This window comes from Dermacentor variabilis, chromosome 2 (assembly GCF_050947875.1).
Source record: "Dermacentor variabilis isolate Ectoservices chromosome 2, ASM5094787v1, whole genome shotgun sequence".
NCBI lineage: Eukaryota > Metazoa > Arthropoda > Arachnida > Ixodida > Ixodidae > Dermacentor > Dermacentor variabilis.
In genome coordinates this window covers 84,303,271-84,326,736 of record NC_134569.1, presented here as the reverse complement: position 1 = coordinate 84,326,736, position 23,466 = coordinate 84,303,271, and the positions used below count along the sequence as shown (strand labels likewise).

At 46.5% G+C, this 23,466-nt stretch overlaps 1 protein-coding gene across 4 annotated transcripts in view; it reads left to right on the top strand.

Moving 5' to 3' along the window:
* LOC142572200 (neprilysin-1-like) overlaps positions 1-23,466 on the top strand; it is a 55,762-nt gene that overhangs the window by 5,421 nt on the left and 26,875 nt on the right. For 2 of the 4 annotated variants that reach the window (XM_075681142.1, XM_075681141.1), the window contains exons 2-6: positions 16,734-16,826; positions 18,794-18,930; positions 19,691-19,741; positions 20,431-20,661; positions 21,454-21,665. In XM_075681142.1, the coding sequence (XP_075537257.1) occupies positions 16,734-16,826; positions 18,794-18,930; positions 19,691-19,741; positions 20,431-20,661; positions 21,454-21,665 (724 nt within the window). Of the gene's footprint in view, positions 1-15,835; positions 16,018-16,733; positions 16,827-18,793; positions 18,931-19,690; positions 19,742-20,430; positions 20,662-21,453; positions 21,666-23,466 lie in introns of those variants that run through there. The other 2 variants (XM_075681143.1, XM_075681144.1) reach the window with 2 other exon arrangements.

The window sequence follows — 23,466 nt, the reverse complement described above, 5'->3', positions numbered from 1 at the left end:
ATTATGGAAGTGAATTAACACGCCAGCATTTTTCTAAAAATAAACACATCGTCATCATCAATTACCATCTCAATGCTAGCCCGCCCATCCCAACCCTCACCCTCCGTTGAAAGAAAGCCAGAATCTAAGCCTGCTCGGAGGTACTAGACCTCGGTATGAATGGCCATGTCATGCTTTATTGTCAGCAAGGTGCTGGGCGCTACAAGCCAAGAGCCAAGTGACGCACAAAGCGTCCAGAAGTGAACGCGCGTCATAAATGTAGGTCACGGTCCAGCCCTTGGCGGACGGGCTTTCTATACGCGCCCGCGTCGCAGGTGGGCAGCAGCGTCGGTCGTCGCCTTTTGTACCCGCGGCTTATCGGCGGCGGTCGTCGCCATCCAGCGTGGCGCGCTCACGCGACTGTAGCGTGCCGTTCGCCCAGTTAGCCACCTGTGTCGCTCCTGACAATGTTTACTATCGCGCGTCCAGAAAAATATGCACCATAATTTGCTTATCCCAACAATAGCTGCAACGAGTAGAAGAAAAAAAGGAGCGCGTAAATACAGGGGGGTTAGAGAAAAAAAGGGAAGATAAATAATAATAATGGATATATTGTACACACAAAACACAGGCTCAGTAGTGCTTAAGCAAATGATCAATCGGTCTATTCAAAGCCTCGTATAGTTCTATTTGAACCGAATAAAGTTATTTGGGTTCATTCAAATGAAAACGTGCACTTACTTACTTTATAGGTCGATATACCCTACGCCTTGTGATGCGGGGCTTCTCGTGAACCTGATCAAGACAAATGACGGGCTTACTATTGGTAAAAAATAAAACTAACATATACCTTATACAAGCCACAACACAAAAAAGCGTTGTCAGTAACGAACAGGTATATATATAGCATCAAACAAACCTCAAAATGGATATCGTCAGCACAACAGTTTTAAGTAGGCATAGCAATCTTACGAGCATATATAAACCAACGTTTGAGGTTGAACGATTCACAATACGAAGCTCATCACTATTGCACCACTATCGCAAGCCGTGGATATAACTAAGAAATTAACAGTGCAAGAAAGAGAGCGACGGGAACAGCGTTCAATTCCAACGACTTTTTACTTGTAGCTACCGCAGTCTATACAGACCAAGCAGGTTTTCTTTTAATTCTTTTTTATTTTTTAATTTAACTTAATTTCTTTTTTCCCGGATCAATGTGATGTACTCTATAAACTTGTTGTAACAAAATGCAAGAATAACGACGGTATACGCGAGGAAAAGACACACGAGAATCGCAAAGAATTACATATAGGACACACCGATCAGAAAAAGAAACTTGGTGCCATTTCCAAAGTGATGCGCGTATCACATTCAAAATCCGTATCTCCTTAGTTGATAAACAAATCGCTCACACATAACGTGCCATCGCGCGCAATTTCCGCGGCTTTCTTGCATGGGAGCCTGCGTACACTCCTGCGTCTTTCGCTTGCGCTGCTAATTTGCTATCGTGAGGTACAAGCTATGGGCCTATAACTCAACAGTTTGTGAGGCTTCTCATTTTCGTTTGTGTCGCACATTTCCGCTATAAGATTGTATTCTATTAGGCAATGCGGTGCTGAAATCCAAAACCTCGGACCTCCTTCAAAAAAGATGGCAGCGATAGGTCCCGAACTGGAGCCATCGCGTAGCGCACCGCCGGGTGAAATCAACTTGCTGCAAGCTGGCACACCGAAAACAGCGAAACCAGAGTTTAAGGTGCATCCGAATCGTCCGAGGTACTGAGGACTCAAACCCGGCTGGCTGCCTGGACAGACACCTAATCAGCCCTTCGACTGCGCTCCGCCGCAAGGGCCATAGCAGACGGACAAGTGCAGCGCGTCAATACTACTACTACTACTACTACTACTACTACTACTACTACTACTACTACTACTACTGCTGCTACTACTACTACTACTACTACTGCTACTACTACTACTACTACTACTACTACTACTACTACTACTACTACTACTACTACTACTAATAATAATAATAATAATAATAATAATAATAATAATAAACTTAATTTCCTGCGTAGTATGACGAACGAAGGCCTATTCTGAATCCTGAACGGAACTCGCCGCCTTTGGCAGAGCGAAGAGCAAGCCTCGCCAATGTGGCCGAAGACGCTGCATCGGCGGTGCGCGAGAAATGGCAGCACGACAGGTCAGCTGACAAGCCGTCGCTGAAACAGGAAGAAAAGCCGGTGATGAGGCCAATCCCGACGGTGCCAAGACCAAAGCAGGTCAGCATGATCTGTGTTAGAAGCGGTATAACCTGTTGCGGCTGTAGCCGCCATTTTTTTGCTCTTGTCAACGACGCCTGGGACCTTTGTGAACACGGGCCCTTCTCCTGCTGCTTACAGCGGGACAGGCTCGCTCGTTCCCTCACTCGCTATTCTCGGTGCTCTGGGTCCTCTGGACACGCCGCCTGAGGAGGATGATTCTTGGCCATCAGCTGAGCACAGTTGCGCTGCAATCTCTTGACATTCGCGATCTTTTCCTGGCACAGCCAGGACCCCACGTTGGACGTCAGTGTGGGGAAGTCGCGGCACAGTCCTGGCCGCGCAAGCTCTCAACATGGCGCTGATGCTGCAGTTGTTGCCATCATCGTCATCCTGAGCGATCGTTGCGCGTACTCACAGCGGGGGATCGGCCGTGAATCAGGGGGTCAAGAGAAACGCAAGGACGACGTAGATAACAATTTCGAAATTGTAACTTACAGATGAAAACTTTAGTGGAAAAAAAATATTCAGCGCGTAACGCTGAACTCGCAATACAAAACGCGAACAGGCCCAGAGGTGGCTGGAACCTTCCGAGAGTTCCTCCGTGCTCCACAATGCCATTCAGTCTGTATACAGCGTCATCTGCTGCGGAACGTATCGTAAACTTCAACAACCGATGTAAATTACGTAAGTCAGATTTACGAAACACTTATCGGAGATGCAGCGAAGCGGACAGTATAAGTAAGCACACACCAACTTGAAACGTTTACTAGTTTGTAGCTTCATAATATATATGGTAACGTAAATACCTAGAACATTTCACGATTCCGGCAAGCTTTGCTCAGAGCCAGACTAGTCGGCATTGCAGCCAAAGACCAATGAAAAACAGTTCTTCCGAACCGAGAGTCAGGCTTTGCGAATCAGCCTCCGGTTTCCGCCTCTTCTGTGAATACGGCGCAATAAGCCGTGGGAAACGCTGTTGCCACTGGGTCGACCGTGGAGATGCTTTCGGCCGCTTATCAGCGCCGACCTTAACGATCCACGGCAGCGACCGACAAGGGCACGCAACCAATGCACTATCGACGTGGAAGCTGGCCGGGCTTCGAGAGGCCTTGCTGGGAGAGCTGCAAGAGTGTGCCCGATATCAGCGAGGTTGGCACGCACAGTATATACACGCGAGCAGAGTGGACACCTTGTTTCACGACGCGCGCCTAGACGATCGAACGAAACCCCGTGCGCAAACGAAATCGAGCACCGAATTCGGCAATACGCGTGCATGCTTGTCAGTTACATGGCAGACGCAGCAAGCATATACTGATAGCGAGCGAATCGGGTGAGCGCTTTGAATTTATCTCCGCCATTGCATGTGCGTGCGGGCCAAACTCACTTCCTGCCTCGCGCTTTGCAACGCGGGGCACGTAAGCCGTCTTTTCTCTCGTCCTGACGGCGTCAGCAAAGTTGCTCTGCGATAGCAACAAAGTTAACGCTAAGTAATGCGAATATACTGCACCCGTTTGCATTGCATAATGAGCAACGAATAGAACTGCGTCTGATCGCACTTCAGGCACTCACGCCGTGGAAAGTGTAAGCGATAATAGTCGTCTATGAGGGTTGCGCCATAAGACCATTGACTTTCTGCTGTCTGTCGGCAGTGCACAAGGCCCGTCCACGGGAAATCTATGAACCAATAGACGTATGCACTTTTAATCAGCTGTTGCTCCTGCGATCTTTACGTGCGTTATTTGTATGGACAAATTGGGTTTCTATAAGATGTCTTTAGATGCCCGTAGAATATTATACAAACAGCTTGTAGGCTATCCAAATGCATCTCTGCAAGCGCTAACAGTCGCTCTGAAACTCAATGCATGACATCCTCCCGTTTCCTGCCCTTGCACTTGCGATCACCGAGCACTAACTTGCCCAAGAAACCATAGAGTTACTATACTGACTCTAGAGGACAAGCTACCCATAGGGCCCATGCATTGAAATCGGGAACCGCAAGAGCGCCGCCATGTTGCTACGCGCCGAGGTTGCCAGCTCCTGAGACGCTTGCTAGACTTGGTGACAGTAGTCAGTTTTAATCCGGCAACCGTAGCAGCGTAGCAGCATGGCGTCGCGCTTGTGGTGTCGTGATGTGTGCGTGCAGCCGTGTGTTTGGGCTTTATAAGTTGGTTCTTTATTCTATGTTGCGGGACTGTGTGGGTGTGGTCCGTGTTGGCCGTACAGGTGGCAGTTATGCAACCGAGGGATCATCCTGTTGAAGTTTCCGGCGGTATGCGGTTTTCAGCGGTCACGCCTGTTGCAGAAGTGTCACTCGACGAGGTTACGAGCTTGAAGCTGTGGTCAGATTCCTCGTTGGCGTTCCGTAATTCTCTTCGCACGGACGCGGTATGTTGCAAAAGCCGCTTTCGCGATCTATCGTCGCGACGATAGATCGGGTTTTTTTATTATTGTAAGTACTGATCCAGCTGTAGGGCACATGTAACCGACAAACGGAAGTCTCAGGAGAGCACCCGAGATTATAATAAAGCAGGCGGCGCAGGAACTCCAGGGCACCCAAGGGACAGTGGGGGGATCAAAGCTCGAAGCAGAACGGTACATAGGTTGGGGCCGCCGAGGCAAATGTGTGCCAGGGAGTGTTCGCACGGGCAGCTCCCCTGGCACGGGCAGCAGTGCCTCGCGAGGTCGAGATACATTAAAGGCACCTGCGCCCATGATCTTTCTTTTGCCTCGGTGCAGTGAGCACGATTAACGAGAATAATATGGAGAGCATCCGGTGCAGTCGCGAATGCGTCATGGCAAATGTAGCTCGCGTCGCCTGGCGTGTGTAGTAACATCAGAGTTGGTTGTGTGAACTTTATGCATAATACGCTTTGTTACGGTACCTTAACGGAATGGGTCTAGAGGACGGTGTTGGTACATTTTTTCGTACCGCCCTAATCCTATACCCCCCACTACAAACACACACACATACCCCCCCCCCCCTTTTTTTTATGTATACATACAATTCCTTACCATGACGGATCATAGCCTCCTTTACTTTTGAACAATAGAGGAGGCTATGGACGGATTGAACAGTTCAAGTTGTCAACTTGTCAATAACTGTCATAGGAATTGCTGTAATAAACACAATTCCACGATCGGATTGTTTACTCTCATTTTTTGTTGTAACACTGAGGACTACATAGAACTTTATTTTGCATATGTGAGAGAAGCATGTGGATATCACGAGCTTAAGCCAATGTGCGATACACAGACAAAGCAGCTGCTACAACATGAACTGCATTGAGGGCCACACAACACATACGTAATTAAAGGTGCAAAATATAGGAGGAAGCTTCAAAATACGTTCTGTAGCACTGCAAAGTATAACATATATTGTATGTGTACAATAAATGTTCAAAAAACAATGCATCAATGTCCCATTTGCCTTCAAGTTTATTATCAAGTTCAAGTTTACTGAAGTTTATTATGAGCATATGTACAACAGGAATCTACTGGCCCACCCGCAGTCAAGGTGGCTGTTCGAGGTCTGCTGGCTGCCTCAGTGTAAGAAAAAGAAATTGGGTGAATGTCGACACCAGTGCCACTGCTTCTTGCCTCTGACCTGCACGCGCCTCCACGGCATCTTTGTGCACAAGTGTGCTGGCGTGGCGAGGCGTAGGAGTCATCCGAGAGAAAGAGTATTGTTTACATGGAAAAGTGGCTTTTCACATTGCCTGTCGCTTTCCCTCAAATGTTTCCTTGGCGACTAGGGTGACACACCCGCAGTCGAAGTGGCTGTTCGAGGTGTGCTGGCCGCCTAAAAGAAAAAAATTAGATGAATGTTGATACCAGTGCTATTGCTTTTTGCCTCTTACCTGCATTTGCCTCCACGGCCTATTGGCTTGCGGAGTAAGTATGAGGGAGCTGCTGTGGCTAGGCGTAGTCATTGTCTAAGCAAAAAGAAAAGGCCATTCAAATGGGGAATTATGGGAATAAATGCAGTTGTTATGTCTGCTTCTTGCACTCCTCTTGCCTAAAAGTTTTCAAACATAGTGTCCAGTACACACCAGCACTCTGACTGCTTCTGCTTTTTACCTGCAGGTGTTGCTGCGAGATCCTTAGTATGGCTGCGTGCAGCATTGTAGCACTTGGTGGAGGCATTTGAAGTGGTAGCCAAAAATATAAAGAATCCTCCTTGTCTGCATGAGTGCTTTCAATTTCTAAATGCAGTGGTAACTATCACTATTAGTTCAAGGCCACCCACATCTATGTGGCAAGTGCCATAGCTCGAAACTGAATTCTTTCTTTAGTGTTTCACAAGGCGTCTGATATGTCCACATTAGATGTGATGTGTTTGTTTTTATTTATCCCAGTGTGGAGAGAGCATCATTAAATTGTTTTTTTATTTTTGCGTGTCTTGTTTTTTGGTTTATTTCTGAATTTATCAACCAGCAGTCTCATGATGCTAAAGTGACTTATGTAATGGCAATCAGCTTTTGTTTTTGCAGAAAAACAACGCATTTCCTGACCCATTGTTTGACATCCTCTCACTCGCATAATTTTGCAGAGTATTCTACCTATATTGACATGCTTGACCTCCACTAAAGAGTCTTGCATTTTCAAATACGACTCTTTCCTTAAAATCATTTGACACTTCTCGTAATTTCTGTACCTTGGGCTTCTGATACTCTGCATTCACCATTTTTGCTTGTTTCTGACTAGAAATGTCTTCTTTAATTTAGAGCTTAAACTTTACCTTTGAAACACACGGAAGGGCTTGCCATTGCATATATGCATAAAAGGGAAACATGTTTCATTAAACATTTGCAAAATCCAAGTGAAGATTGATGAATGCAGCTTGAAGTGTGATATGACTGAATGAGCCATAAAAGTAACTCATTTCACTTGGTAAATTAAAACACATATTAGTGTGATGTACAAGATACGTTACACTAACGTGGTGGGTTCTCTTGCTTATACAGCAAAATAATCGGTGCGCGAGAAAAAACATTATCTTTGCATACCCCTTGTACACACTGATTTAAGGAAAATGAGCTGGAGCTGTCCACATGATCACTTATTTTACCTGCGAGTATACTCAACAAAAGTGTGTCCCAGCTGCTTAGTGGTATTTGAGATTATGTCAGTATTGCATATGGTGCCTGTTGTCTCAAATAATTAATTTTGAAAATGCTCGCAGGGATCTGATGTGCATATCTGCAGTTTATGGATACATGTAAAAGACTCAGCATCAAGTGCAAGTGAACGGTCCCACAAACCCGGAGTCGATCATGCAAATAGATTCGCTGCACAAATTTGTGACCAGAAAAATATTCCACATGAAATGGCATGCAAGGAAGTGTTGAAAATATTGCACAGTTAATAAAACGCCTACGCTATTAATATGTGGGTTGATGCACTCGCTATGCAAAACGGAGGTGAGGCGTGCAGACAGGACACAAGAGTAGAGTATTTACAAGCAAACAACACGAGCGCTGCCCACTTCTCTACTCTTGTGTCCTGTCTGCACGCCTCACCTCTGTTTTGCATAATGAATCCTTACCAACTAGCTCAGCTTTCTGTCGTTCTAAGTCTCGATGCACTCGATTTCGTCCGCATTAGGCACTCGCCTCTTGATTACTTCGTGGCACAGAAATACTCCGCATCAGGCTGTTTTTCTGCTGTGGCCTTTGTAGAAGCATGATTGTTCAAAGTGCAACAATTAAACAGATTCTTTGAGTTGCTTGCGGCTTCGCCAGTACAATTCCGGTGCGCTGGTCCGCCTGTCCAGCAATTTCCTACTGAAGGGAAACCTGCAAATAAAAACACCGCTCCGCATGTAGAAAAATGCTCTACTGTGACGCTTCTCAAACGATTGTGATGCACCACAAGAGATGCCTACTCGCGTGATATTCTCAACAAGGAGATACATTCGTTTACTTACATGTGAAGTTATATGCCAGATCACTTCGGGGCTTCGGTGGCACATAATAAGGCACGAGTTTGCGATTGCGTCCGATGTCGACGCGCGATCGCATGTCAAACCTAAACTGTACGAAACTACTGCGCATCCAAAAAACAGATTCGAAACCGAAATTCGCGTCATTCTTTATTGCATGAATGCGTACATCGTGATTTACATAAGTCAAGGACTTAGCGATCGCTTTCTGTAAACCGAATATTAACATACCATCTTCATAAAGCCATCAGGTATGCGTTTTTAGATGACAAAGCATAAGGTGACCTGTAGTTGCTTTCAGCTCTTTCAATAGTAATTGCGCTGGCCACATTGACCAGTAGCAACAGGGCGGCGCCCTAGAGGTTCCCACTTTTCCGGCCCAGCTTTTCCTCTAGAGTTGTTCTACTAACTCTATGCAAGAAACCGTTTTACAGCGACGCTGTTTGTGGCTAGGGTTCTGTGAAATTTTCATGTGTGCGAGATTCGCTTAACAAGCGACAAGAAGTAGCTTGGAGACGACTTCTGACGAACACCTACCCCAACCCCGTATATAGCCTATCACTACTACTACCCGGACCAATACCCTAATACATGTAAGCATTGTAAGCAAAAAGCGGATCTATTCCATATTATGTGGTCGTGCCCAGCCGAAAATCACACAAATCACGAAATAAGTAGTACTGAGCAGTGGGAGGCCGTGTTGCTCAGCTCCGACCCTGACCTGCAGGCCAAGGTCATCGAGAGAGCTGAAGAAGCCGCCCGTGCCCAGGGGCTCGTGGCTGCCTAACAACAAGGTCATCCGTCAATACCTTGTTTTCAAATAAAGTCTTTACTCACTCACTCATGTGTGCGAGCAAAAACTATCATCATCATCAACGACACGTGCCCCTGGCTGCTCGCGCGTTCGTCGTCGTCTTCTTCCACGGGTTGCCGCTCATCATGCCAGCGTTCACATACTGCGCCCCTCCCCATAGGCCTATCTACCGGGTGGGGTGGGGGGCAAGGGGGGCACTTGACCCCCCCCCCCCCCGCTGTCACAAATGGGAGGGATATGTCATTCCCCCCCCCCACTTTTGAAAGCGGCTACTTTCAGCTGCATGCTGGGAAGTTCAACAAAAATACAGCTGAAGCTCAGTTTTCTTTCTTGGTAGAGAGAGGGAGAGAAAGAGAGAGAAGCCATAAGGAAAAGCAGAGCCACCACATAAGTAATGCTTTTCTTTACTACGCATCCTCTGCTTGGACAGCGAGGACTGCCCTTTGTGCCTTGTCGGGACGCCATGTAGCGGATGACGCGCGGGATTGATCATAAACGTTCGCGTTGCGGAGAACGCCTGGCGCTGGGCAGTTCCCGCCGTAACAAATGTCCGCTTATGCAACTTGCATCATGCCCAGTTTTTTGGGGACCGCTATATCCGTGTTCGAAACAGCTTGCTACATTTAACCTGCGGGCGAGAGGGAGGTCAGGAGAAAGCGCTATAATTAACCGGGCCCAGTGAGTGCGTGCCTTACTTACCCGCCTAAGTTGCTCAGTGGCTATGGTGTTGGGCTGCTGAGCACGAGGTCGCGGTAACGAATTCCGGCCACGGCGGCCGCATTTCGATGGAGGCGAAAACGCCGGTGTACTTAGATTTAGGTGCACGTTAAAGAATCCCAGGTGGTCAAAATTTCCCGAGTCCTCCACTACGGCGCGCCTCATAATCAGAAAGTGGTTTTGGCACGTAAAACCCCATAATTTATTTTTTTTGTGCCTTACGGCGTGACATCATAGAATTGTCAACTGCCGGAACTATTTATCTCTGTCCAGAGATAGCCTACAAAGCGTTGCTGTCTCAGTATGTTATCATTATGAAAAGTCTAATCAATCTCGTACAGGTATAACTGTCGAATTTATTTGTGTTATCACGGCTTATCGTAGGTAGGCTCGTGAAAATGACGTTGGTCTAACTTGCAAAGGCGTTTCAGTGCCAATTTTTTCTAAAGGCAAGTGTCACTTCTTACTTTGACGATTTCATTTTCAGCCTGTTTCTATATAAGAGTTGCACTATTACATGTTTCCTGGCAGGAGGAAGAAAAGCAGATATTTAGTATTTTGAAAAAATGAAGGCCGCTTTTTGGTGACGTGTACTGAAAATTTGCATTGTGTAGGTTGTTTATGTGCTCTGAAAACAGTTATTTTTTGTGGGCAAGTTTTCAAGCGGGACAGTCATATATATATATATATATATATATATATATATATATATATATATATATATATATGGGCAACTTTTAAATTATGCAATATAATTACAAGGAACTCAAACATTTATTGCGGCTGTTCGAAAGGAACAGCTTCGCTGGAAAACAGGTTGTACCCGCCGTGGTTGCTCAGTGGCTATGGCGTTGGGCGGCTGAGGTCGCGGTATCGAATCCCGGCCACGGCGGCCGCATTTCGATGGGGGCGAAAACACCCAGCTGGTCGAAATTTCCGGAGTCCTTTACTACGGCGCGCCTCATAATCAGAAAGTGGTTTTGGCACGTAAAACCCCATAATTTAATAAAGAAATCGGGTTGTAATTCTTCAAGGTCGCACACATTTGTTGTCTTTTTTTCTTGTGAATGCTGCTAGTAATTTATGTTGATTGTGCTTCCTTGAGTATAACCTCAACGATACCATTACAGAAATAGCAATGAATTTATGCTCTAGACTTAAACACCAAGTACAATTTCTCGTTGAATTATTAAATTTGTCGCAAATGTCCATTTTTTATGCGTGCTGCACTGCTGCTACTGCGCAGGATCAAGGGCCTCTCTGAGGCACTCATTGCCTTTTGTTCCAGCATCTTCTTGAGATTTTATATACTTGCAAGAAATACATGCAAATTCAAATAATTTTTCGGGCCCCCATGGTTCACCATATGTGATTGTTAAATAGTTCTATGTCTGTTAAATATAAATATTACTGACAGAAGCATTTCCAGGCTTCTTCACTTATTATTCTGATAGCATTTATATGGACACTCCAGGCGCATTTTTGTAGGGTCGGCGTTGTGTTCCGTATGAAGTCCAAGGGCGATAACACCGTCGCCGCACGCCGTATGCTGTATGTGCCAGTGAAAGTGTGCGAGGCTGAGCCGACGATCACGGCTCGATATCCTGTGCGCACGGGCGGAAAGCGGGGAGGAAGCGCGCCATCTTTCGTCGCGTGCAAGGAGCCGGTGGGACAGGAGGTATGGGGTGCGTTGTACTACGGCAACAACTGTGTACAGGGCGGCCGCGCGGGCTTTTGTCTTGATAAGCGATCAGCTTTCGGGACACCGTCTATAGGTGAGCCGACGGCTCGTATCTTTGCGTGTGCCGTGTTCTCATCGCTCAGCGTTGAAGAGATAGACAGCACGAAGGTCAATTCGCTCGCTGTTGCTGCCGCACTTCCTCACGCTAGCGTTTTGACAGCGAGTGTCCGCGGTCATTGAGTGCGATGTGTGCATGTTCGCCTGTGCTCGCTGGCGCCATGCTTGGTAATTTAGTTACTAAGCGAGTGTTTACTAGCTTATATGGCCGATAAAACTACCGTCCTTACTTATTATGGCTGTCTACTAATTTGCAATTTGCTATAGCAATCGATACTTTGCCTCTCAGGCGAAACACGACATTTTGCAATACTAATTAATATATATATATATATATATATATATATATATATGTATATATATATATATATATATATATATATATATATATATATTACCTGAAGCAGGCGAAAAGAAAATCGACTACGGTGCCTTCTTTCACGGGATGGTGCGTCAGAGTTTATCAGTGAGAGCGTGGCCGGAAGCCGGAAGTGTCATAGATTTGAATCGCATACGAACTGTTCCTTAGCGGTCATCTCACAAGGATAGGCATCAAACCCAATCATATATACATCCCGGCGTGACAGGCTCCACAGCTGGACAGCTGCATCGTTCCTCATCAGTTCGTCTGTTAGGGGTAACCATCACCTGTCCAGCTTCCGTCGTACTATTCGCGACTTTTTTTCCTCGTACAGCAACCCGCTCATCGCGTGTACGAGCGTTGCGCTTTCGAATCACAGCTGCACTTAAAACCAAAAGCTGATGAAGCCGGTAACGAATGGGCTTCTGGAACTGTGCGCCCGAAGTATATTTTGTACGCACCCGGAACGCTCAGTGTCAGGTGCGCTTTCGGCATTGCGCGCCTTCATTTTCGGTTTGCAAGCTAGAGAGTGAGAGGTAGAGAAAAGTGAAAACAAAGGCAGCGAGGGCAACCAGACGCACGTCCGGTTTGCTACCCTACGCAGCGGTGGGAGGTGCTAAAGTGACGATAAGAAAGAAAGAAAGAAAGAAAGAAAGAAAGAAAGAAAGAAAGAAAGAAAGAAAGAAAGAAAGAAAGAAAGAAAGAAAACGCCTTAGGCCAACTTTTGACATTGAAAATAGGCTCATCATATACGTATAGCACTTCTGTTCCAAAAACGATTAATGGGGCGGAGCCCTACGAGAGGGCTCAAAACGTGCGTCAGCGTTATGTTTGGCAGTCTCGGTCCAACTATACGTATAAGCGTCGGCTCTGCGTATATTCGTCACTACTTTGTCCAGCTCAACCTATGGCGTCTGAAATAGAACAATAGCTGCTGTGGGCAATGAGAGATAGCGTAGAGGACGGCTCCGGTTGAATATTTATTACCTTTATTAACGTCCACGTTACATCAAAGCACACGAGCGTTTTTACACTCTGCCTACACCAGAATGCGGTCGCTGTGTGTCAGTATTCGATCGAGCGACTAATGGTGCTCAGCAGTAGATCGTCACATCCTCACTGCGCTACCGCGATGAGTGAACAGCAGAGCTGGAAAAGATGAAGCAACGACATGTACGCGTTCGCAACACACCTCTGTAGTTCTGGCAGCAAGAAATATGTGCGAGTTCCGTGGCACTTGTTCTTTAGCACGTCGACGTTCAATGTATCGTTTGACTTACCATGTATCAAACGATGTGATTACAGCTTGCGTGGAGCGCCCTAAATTGTCATGCTGGTGCGCATTTTTATCGCGATTTATCGATTTTGCTGCCATGATGATACCACGCGTAACTGCTAAAAGCTAGCATACGTGTTTCGCATTTCATCTTCGTTTGAATACGTCCGTCGCCTCGTATAGTCATCACGATGCGCACAGAAGGACGTCGACGTGTATTTCACGAACGCGGCATATCATCCTTTAACGACGGACGTGACATTGGTGCCGCAAGGTCTATCAAGCAGCCCTCGCACAATGACGCCGCAATCACAATCTAACGGTGAGCGTGCGCAAGCGACATCCAACAAGAGCGTTATCTCCGTGTTCGCACTGGTTCCCACGCGTCGCCTATACTTGCCACGGGGCAAGCAATATCTTCTCGCAAGCACATGCAGGTACTTCTGGATGAATAGAGTTCTTCGGTGCGTAGACCGGCAACCGTATTGACTGTCGCACCTGCAATGGCAGCACACGCGTGTGGGCTGTAGGAATGGAATTAGGATAAAGTAGGAATGAAATTACATGTAGGCGTGGTTGTCTGTGGGCATACAGGTACCAGTTATAACAAGATGGATCATGCACCAACCAGCTGGTTCCCAAACCTTCCTTATGCGGTAGCAGTGGCATCACCCAACGAAAGACAAAACAACATCGCGTACAGCCGCCCCTGACTACATCTACAAAGCATGCGTGGAATTAGGGACGTATTACAGCAGAAATGTCTGGTTGGACACAAAACAAACACCTCCTCTCCATGGTAGCCCAGAGGTGTACCCTTAGTGCAGGGTAGTAAACCGTAGGCTTTAACTCTGGTTAACCTCCCTGCCTCTCTCTCACTCCCCGTGGCTTCACTGTTTCTTTCACCGAAGTCCTGACACCGAGGCACTCTAGGTAATCGAACGCAGTAAAACCAGATGGTCCTGCAGCGCCTATGTAACAAAACAAAGGGAACATTGTATAAAGAAATGTATCAAGCCGGCCAAACTAGACCACTTGGAAACGCCGGTCCGCTTATGCGTGATGTGGGGGAAGGAAAGGAAGTTGTTTGGCATGCATTATTTTTGAAGTCTGCTGCGAGCACACCATTTGTGGGATACATGCACAATTTATTAGCTATAATTTGCATTTAAGAGAGGCATGTAGGCAGCAACAAATAGTGACAAGCAACACACTGCTTTTAGATCACAGTGACTCTTTCAGTTGCCGGTTTCGCCTGCTTCCGGAATTTGCCTGAATAAACTTCTTCGAAGCGAGTATAAAACTCGCTGGCGCCCTTGCAGTTCAAGAGACTTCTGCTGGTATGGTCGAAGAGCAACGAAGTGAAACGCCGCTTTGGACTTGTTTGCAATATTGAATATCTGTTTGTATTCAGCACATTACTGTCATCTACTGACAGGATCCTCAGCATTAATTAGCATTGCGATTCTGGCGAACCTCAGGCGCTGGCAATTAGTAGAATATGCTTGAAACTTGATTATCATCCATCATCTGAACTTTCCATCATCTGAACTCCTCTGAATCAATTCAAACTCATATTATTAGTATTTCCTAAGTAACATTGCTGTTTCGTGCTATATTGTTTCATTTCTTGAATTTCATATTTTTGCAATTCTGCCTTTTGTACGTGTATATTTTATTTGTTACCCTGCCCATCCTGCTTGGGTGACACGGCCTGCAGTATGATGGTAATTAATTAATTAATTAATTAATATTAGTCATTCTTGAAAAGAAACGTGTACAATAATTTTGCATATTCTACCGTTACTAACATATGGGGCAGAAACTTGGAGGTTAACAAAAAGCTCGAGAACAAGGTAAGGACCACGCAAAGAGCGACGGAAAGAAAAAAAAAATGTTAAGCGTCACGTTAAGAGAGAGGAAGACAACGGTGTTGATTAGAGAGCAAACGGGGATAGCCGATATTCTCGTTGACATTAAAAGGAAATATTTTAGCTGGACAGGCCATATAATGCGAATTAGAGTTACGGAAAGGGTGCCAAGAGAAAGGAAGCGTAGTCGAGGACGGCAGAGAATTAGGTGGTGCATGAAATGAAATTGGCACATTCGCAGACATAAGATGGAGAGGGTCAGCTGGCGCTAGACATGGATAATTTGTGATAACTGAGGGAGGTCTTCGTTGTGCAGTGGACATATATCGGATGACAACAACGACGACGACGACGACGACGACGACGACGACGACGACGAGGATGATGATTATGATGATGTGACGTCTTGGGATACCATCATAATCTTTTTTTGTGTGCATTTTTGCAATTTTTCGCGCCACCCTGCAACACCTTTAAAACTTTTTTGTGTGTGTGAACAAGATCTGCTTTTCATAAAGCTTGACGCAACGCTTGTAAAATCGTAGAACCAAATTCGCAAGCGTCACGGAAAGTTCGGGAGAGTTGGCAGGTGCGTTATTTCCAATGTGGGCGCCGAGCCAATGACGCCGCTTCATCCCTGCGCCTGCGAAATTCGCCGGAAAGGGTGCAACCGACACTCCTGGCGAATGAAGGAGCCGCACGCTATCTCGGTTCGAGTGTTTTAAGTGCCTCCCTGCGATCCGGGCGCCTGCGCAAAGGTGCACCGTTGTTACGCAAAGCAGGCGTGAAACACGATCCTCCCTCTCGCGCACTCAACTGTCCATTTCCTTTCGCACGTGATAAGCCCGGCGCGCGGCTCTGTGCTTTGTTGTTGACCAGCGCAGAAGCAGTCGACCGTGAAGAACACGAAGCGGGAAGGAGTATAGTACCTCGTCGGCAGCACGCAAAGCACGCTCGGCTGCAGTACTTGACTCTCAGCGGAAATCAGGTAGCGCCAGGAATAGTCTATGTCAAGGTGTCCATGCGCGTTGACCTACGTCAAGTAACCTATGTCAAGTGTCCATGCCCCCAGACGTCGCATAGTGGCGTTATTTTTTTTAAATTACGAAATGGTCCGAATTTCTGAGAAAAGACCGCATTTCTGCTTTTAGGCGAAGCAATTCATTAATGTCCAAACGCTCATAGCAGCTTAAGTTTGAAAATAGGTCCCTCAAGTTAACTTTTCATCAAGATCGATGTTCGCGTTGGTTGCTTGAGGCATCGTTTGTTTACTTCTTTCGCTAAATGTAGCCGCTCTTTCTGTGACGATTACCAGCTCCACGTGTCGGAAAGTTGGCTGCAGCCATCCCTTGTTCCAAGTCTCCACCTCCATGTGAACTCCTTCCTAGTTTAGGAGACTTCGAGGTCCCATATCGGATTCAATACTGACCATGTGTTTCTCTTAACAGTGGACGGCTCTGTACGTTAAAGCCTGCACGACATTACTCCCCAGTGCATAGATGGTAACTGTACCGGCGAAATCATTTTAACACTTTCGCTATGCGAGGTAAACGTAGTTCCGTAATAAACGACGTACGTGAATCTAAAAAAAAAAAAGATTAATTGCTGTTACTTCGTACTACCCCACCCACGCTAAAGTGAACAGCGAATATGTCCGTTCCGAGCACTAAGCGTTCTCTATCTGGTCTCTTGCCTCTTGTGCAGCGAGAAAGGAGCCGGCCGACTACATCGACTCGACTCCAACATGGACAACGCTACATCGACCACAAACATTTGCGACGAAGAGGCGTCGACAAGGTAACCTGCCTTCGTAAGAAGTTAGAACCTCGTGCCTAACTGAACTGCACGGGTTACTCAGTTACAAGTTCCTTGCACACTGCATGCGTACAGCGTTTCCACCGACAGGGCATTGCTGGCGGCACCGCACAATGTTGATGCTGAGAGGTCGCCGAAGAACGAGTTCAAATACCGTATTCCGTGACATCATTCCAACTTGCAGCGGAGCAACTGTGCTCACCATATCACATATATTATTATATACTTGCCACAGTAAGCATATAATGCGTTGTGACAAAAAAACTATCCTTCTGCGCTGCTAAAAATTTTGGCTTTTCTTATTTGGAGCACATATGCATGCTCGCTTCATGACGTTCTTTGGCCAATCGCAAGACTGGCTTTTGAAAGGCAAGGTCAACGAGGAACATTGCAACTGGTCGCGAATTGCATGTGACGACAGCCTGTGGTACCAGTAACTTGTGCGAGGTTTCGCGAGAGCTCTTCCGAAATTTGTTCACGCCGCCTATGTACGCAAGAACTATGTGGCGCCTTCACAGATTGGGTGACAGCGCCCGCATAGACAGTCACCCTATGGTAAATCTTTCCTTTGCTTCTTTCTAGTAGACGGTGAGTCAGTGCTCGATATTATTATTACAAATGGAATGATTCCAGCTATTTCTTACATGATTCCTATATGCTATACGCGTATATCGAGAAGTCGATTTCCAAATGATAATTTATAGCGGAATATTCTTGAGTATTTGGGCTGCTAGAATCTCCGCCCATGAAACCTATAGGTTTCATGTGGCTGAATACCGAATGCTGAGAGAAATGCTTATATATTTTTGCAATCTACACTACCAAACAAAGCAAACAACAAAACAAAGAGAGAGAGAGAGAGAGAGAGAGAGAGAGAGAGATAGATAGATAGAGAGAGAGAGAGAGAGAGAGAGAGAGAGAGAGAGAGGAGAGAGAGAGAGAGAGAGAGAGAGAGAGAGAGAGAGAGAGAGAGAGAGAGAGAGAGAGAGAGAGAGAGAGAGCGAGATTGCTTTTGCGTAAGTGGCCTGGCTATCAGAACCGCAGGAAGAGTCGTTAGTGATCTAATGCCACGTGTTGTTTCATATTTATTTTATTTTTCTTTAGAGAGCCAGACTTGCAGCCATAAAGCTATGAGTGTGTTTCGCTTCTCTCTTGCTCGTTCCTGTGGAGTTTAGTTTTGAAACGACAGACGTATGCGCGCTTCTGCACCAGTCATACGGCGTACAGGGCACATCAGGGCTTTCCTTGTTCTTATTTTTCTTTATCCTACCCCCCCCCCCTCATCATTCGTAGAGTGCACAGTTTTAAAACGACATATGTATATGTGCGCTAAATTTTATTAGTCACCCAAATGCGTTAGTATTTTGTAAACGACCATACTTTCTTAGTTCATCTATTCAAACACAGTTCCTGCCGTGACCCATTACTGCCGCGGTCTCACAAACTTCTCTGTTCTTCTCTCTTTTATCGCACATGTGCAGCCGATATTTCTTTCCCCCCTTAAATGTTCGTATTGCGATTTGAAGATTTCACTACTCGGACAAGCTTGGTTCCCGGAACCTCTCACGCGGTAGCTCAGAGGACCGATTGCGCACGAAGCCTCCGACAGTGAAGTGCGCACTCTGGTCGCATGCAGTCTGCTTTTGGCCACTCGGAATCTTATCGCGCAGGTAAACAGAGGCCTCGTATATCTATAGGGCCCCCGTTATTGTCCGTGAGAGAAAGAGTCGCGGCATTGTACTTTTCGCGCGGACGACAGAGCTTAGAATATCCTGACACCCGCGCACACCCGCAGTGCACTCATCGTTTCTTTCTCAATATATTTATTTTTCCCACGATTACTGGCGCGGTGCGCGCTTACTTTCTTCCCCCCTCGTCTTCTCTTTATCCTTGCAGAGCAAATATCTCTTGTTGCTTCATACGTTTTGTTTTGTTTGTCTCTCGCACAGAAGACGCGACAATCCCGGGACCAAGTTTGTCGCTTTCGTCAGCCGGAAGAGACGTCACCTGGCCCTAGCGTTCGCAGGCACCTTGCTGGTCGCCGCCATTGCCGCATGTGTTCTAATCGCAGTACAGCGCATCCAAGGTACGCACGCAGAACGCGAGGGAGGTATTAGCCGGCCTGGTCATTCTCGGTGGCACAAAACCTTAATATATATATATATATATATATATATATATATATATATATATATATATATATATATATATATATATATATATATATATATATATATATATATATATATGTATGTATATCTTATGCGCAACATCTTTGTCGGCTTTATACGAAGTTATTACGAAACATGCAATCGCTGTTGTTTTCGATAGTGACGCCTAGTCATGACGGGCCATTTTTTTCTCTGCTTGTTTTTTACAATAAACAGACAACGGAAATAAAGAAAAAATCCTAATATCAGCCATAACTTATGCATGGTATATGCGTAGCTATATCTGAATTAATGCACTTAACACACCGCAGGAGGCAGCGGAAGAAGGTGCAAGCTGTTGCTAAATTCAACGCTGATATGAGCACTTTCGTATCAAAAGGGAGGAGACACTACAAGGAATCGGGTAATCCAACGAACTTGAGGTGCTCTTATTACGAGGCTAGTCAGACGCGCGTATAAGAAAACGCGCTGTCCCTCGCGTTATCCTATAATTTTCTGCGTCGCATTGCTCAACAATGGCTGTATTATAGACCCAAAAAGTTAGTTCAGGTCAGTTCTGCATCTGCGGGCCACAAAACGATCATGATTTGAGCTGACCTCACAACACTGACGGTGAGTAGGGGCTCAGTCGAGTTATACACCTTGTTTGTTTCTTTATTTTTCTTTATCTCTTAGATGACCTGGATCAAAGACAAGTCTGCAATACCACCGCATGTTGGAGTATATGTAAGTATACCAAAATGCAAGCTTTGAATAAGAGAGAGAGAGAGAGATCCCTTTTATTGAAGAACAGATAAAAGCGAAATGAGCAGCGCGTAGGCTTATTTTCCAACGCGTTGCTCTGCAGGGAATGGGGCGAACGGATATGCACCTAAAAGGAGGTAGGGAGAAGAGAAAGGAAGACATAAAGATTAAAATCCTGGCGCAAGGACCTTTTTGTTGGGGGGGGAGGCGGATGCACATGCCCTCCCCTCCCCCCCCCACCCGCCACCACCACCACCACCCATCACCCTGGCTACGCCGCTGGGCGGGTCCAAGCCAGCAACTAACTGCTGCAATGCGTCAAGGATTCGCTTGAACACCAACTCTGAGCTGTCGCTGCAATGTCTTCGTTTTTACCACTGGGGTTCTACACAGAATTTCACTGTCTACGCTTGATATGCGTCTTCTATGTCCGTATTAAGTCTGACGGCGGATGTACAAATGTTTAGCTCGTTTTTGTCTTACAATAGCTCGTTTTCCCTTCTATAACCTTTTGTTCCCTTCACCCTTTACCCCAGCACACTGTATACACTCATGGCTACAGACTAAGCCCCCTGTCTTCTCTTAATACGTCTCTACCGGTCAGTAATCACGGAGTCTATACATTCACTGAAACGATCTTTGAAACCATGCATGCGTGCGCATCCATGCAGCGCAGAGGCTGCGGCGAAGCATGAACGAGTCGGTGGACCCGTGCGATGACTTCTACAAGTTCGCCTGTCAACGCTGGGACGCCGATCAGCGCGGCCCTATCTGGCAGAGCACGGCGGATGCCATCAAGGGGGACTTCAGTGCTTCAAGGGACGCGCTGCTGCAAGGCCGCTTTGACGATTCCAACGAAGCCGAGCGTTACCTCATCGACTTTGTCAGGCACTGCGAAAACGGTGAGCAGCAGTGGCGGCAGTATCAACATTTTGAAGGCCATAGATATATCGCTTTGCTTTTGCAGTAACCAGTGCGCACGATGTATGTACGGACTCACTTGACAAGCTTCCGATCCTGACAGCCCATGACCGTGGCCGCATCCGTCGCTGGCGCAAAGAAAAGAACAATTCGCGTGCTATATATATATATATATATATATATATATATATATATATATATATATATATATATATATATATATATATATATATATATATTCAGTGTGCGAAGAGTGCCCAATCTCTTCCTCGTTTTCCTTCTATATATATTCATGAATTTCCTTACCCCCAATGTAGGGTAGCAAACTGGATACCCGTCTTGTTAACGTTCCTGGCTTTACCTTTATCTCTTTTTCTGACATCCCTTGAAGAAGAAAAGAAAAAGAAACTGTGTGTTATCCTCGCACACGAGTGGGCCAGTATACCTGTGCGAACCGCCGCGGTGACCCAGTGGTACGGCTTTCTTGCAGCTTAGCACGAGCTCGCGGGTTCGATTCTCGACCAGGAACAGCCGCATCCTAATGATGGCGAAATTCGGGGGAAAAAAACACAGCTATAACTCAAGGTAGTAGAAATTATTTTGAGCCCCCCACTACAACGTCTCTGGTTCCTAAGGATGTCGGTTGCTCTAGTGGGACGTTATAAACCTCATATAATTTGATTTGATTTTTTGTGTGCGCGCACGCGTGTACACATGTGTGCGTGCGCGTAGCTGCGTCGCCTGCTTAACTGCACTGTCGCGGGCGGCCGCAGACGAGCCGAGAAACACGTCGAAGGGCATGGACCCGGTGCTGGTGGAGCTGAAGTCGATGGGCGGCTACCCGCTGTTCCAGCCACACTGGCAGAACGACACCTACTGCTGGATGCAGGCAGAGACGAGGCTCGCGCACATGGGCTACAACCAGGCCCTGCTGCAGGCGCGCTTTGACGTCGACGCCAAGAGGCACGAACGCAGGATCATCGTGGTGAGCGCATGCATTTGCTGTTGCGCAGGCGGGCACCGTCCTGCAACTCGGGGCTATGTCGCCGCTACGTGATCAAGTGCATTTGTAGCTGCGCATATAGCAGTATACCGATGTGCCACAGGAAGGAGAAAGGAAAAGTAAAGTTGGCGCACAAGAGCACAGTGCCGTCTGTAACAGTGGTTTTTGTCTATCGCGTCCATTTATTCTCTTTTTTTGCACTGCAGTTGAATATTCTTCTTACGTTGAAGCATTTCGTCCCGTTGATGATTCTCGCTTATGATGCGAGAAGTTATGGCACCACCCCCCGTGTGTGTGTGCGTGTGTTTTCTTTCTCAAGAGCAGGGGGGGGGGGGGGGCTGAGCATTAATTCAACCAGCATGACTGATTGGTTTAGCCACCGACGAGACCTAATTTTGAATAAGAAACTGCTTTGTTCGCTCTCCCGAATATCCTGTCCGCCTTTCTCAATCAGTATAACAGCGCATCGGAGCGCTGAGCCGCACTCGCTCTATAGAACTGCACAATTGTGCCCCTTCTCTCTCAAAATGCATGTCTCAAAGGTTGTGAGAGTAAAAAAGTGGTTGTGGGCCAGTGGAGAGAATCTTCAAGTACCAGCGCTCTTTGCTGGCCCGACGACGACAGGCAGCCACCTCCAATCAGTTGTCATGACAACATGATTTAAGAGAGCGTTTCTTTTTCTTCTTATTTCTTTCTTTCTCTTCCTTTTTTTTATTTTTTTGGCGCGGCATGTGAGTGGTCACAGCGACAGCCTAAAGAATCCATCCCAGCATTGCCCTCTCATAGCAAGAAAATTAGAAACAATACGTTTTATAAAGAGTGTGTCAACATTAAGCCTCCTTTTCTGAAGTCAGCAAGAAATGTTTTTTCGAGGTCATCAATTCATAACGTAGCGTGACTGTCACGCAAATACAGCGAAAAGGCTGTGAAATTGATTTACGTTAGTGCGAGAACAAAAGAAGACCCCAGCTTCGGATTGAAAGCACATTGCTTTTTGAGGCGCGAGAAAAGATGGACTGATATCACCCTGTCCACATCTACGATCATTGGTTACTCGTGCTTATAACCAAGGCTGAAAGGCAAGTGTGAAGTCAAAAATAAACAGAGACATTCAGAAACGTACAGCTCAATTCTGAAATGCAAGCGTCACCGTTACGTCAGGGTCGCGCACGTGTGGCTCGCTTGACGTTTCACATGCATCGACCGGCCTGCTATTTTATTGGGCCAATGATCTGACACGTACATGCTTCCTTCTGGTAAGCCTGGCGTCAATAAAAAAGGAATCACGCATGCTGCACTGCATGCCAAAACGACCCCGAAAAGATTCCTGCGCTTTTCTTACTATGCTCGCTAAATCCCCTCGCAATGAGCCACGTACCTCCACATACGCAAACGAAAGAGCACTACAGAGACTTTGCAAGAGCCAATACGTCCGTACGCGACGAGCAGAAACGTACGGGTTTTCCTATATCCCAAACTACATAAACTACGTACAAGACCTCCTCAGAAAGGCTGCAGCTCCTCCACTGCGATGACCGACCTTCAAAATCTCGTAGGTGATGTCATTGCCCTAACATGCAAACGCGTACCAAATCTGCTGTCACCAAGCTTCCAACTCCGCTCTCCCAATGAGGTAGCTGGATCGTTCCATCTTACGACATTGCCGATATACTCTGCCCACGTCTAGCACGTCACTGGCGGCGTGCTGGACGACAAGTGGCAAGCCTGCTGTCATATTCACATGAACTGCGCTCGCCTTCTTGGAACAGAGCGAGGTTGCTCC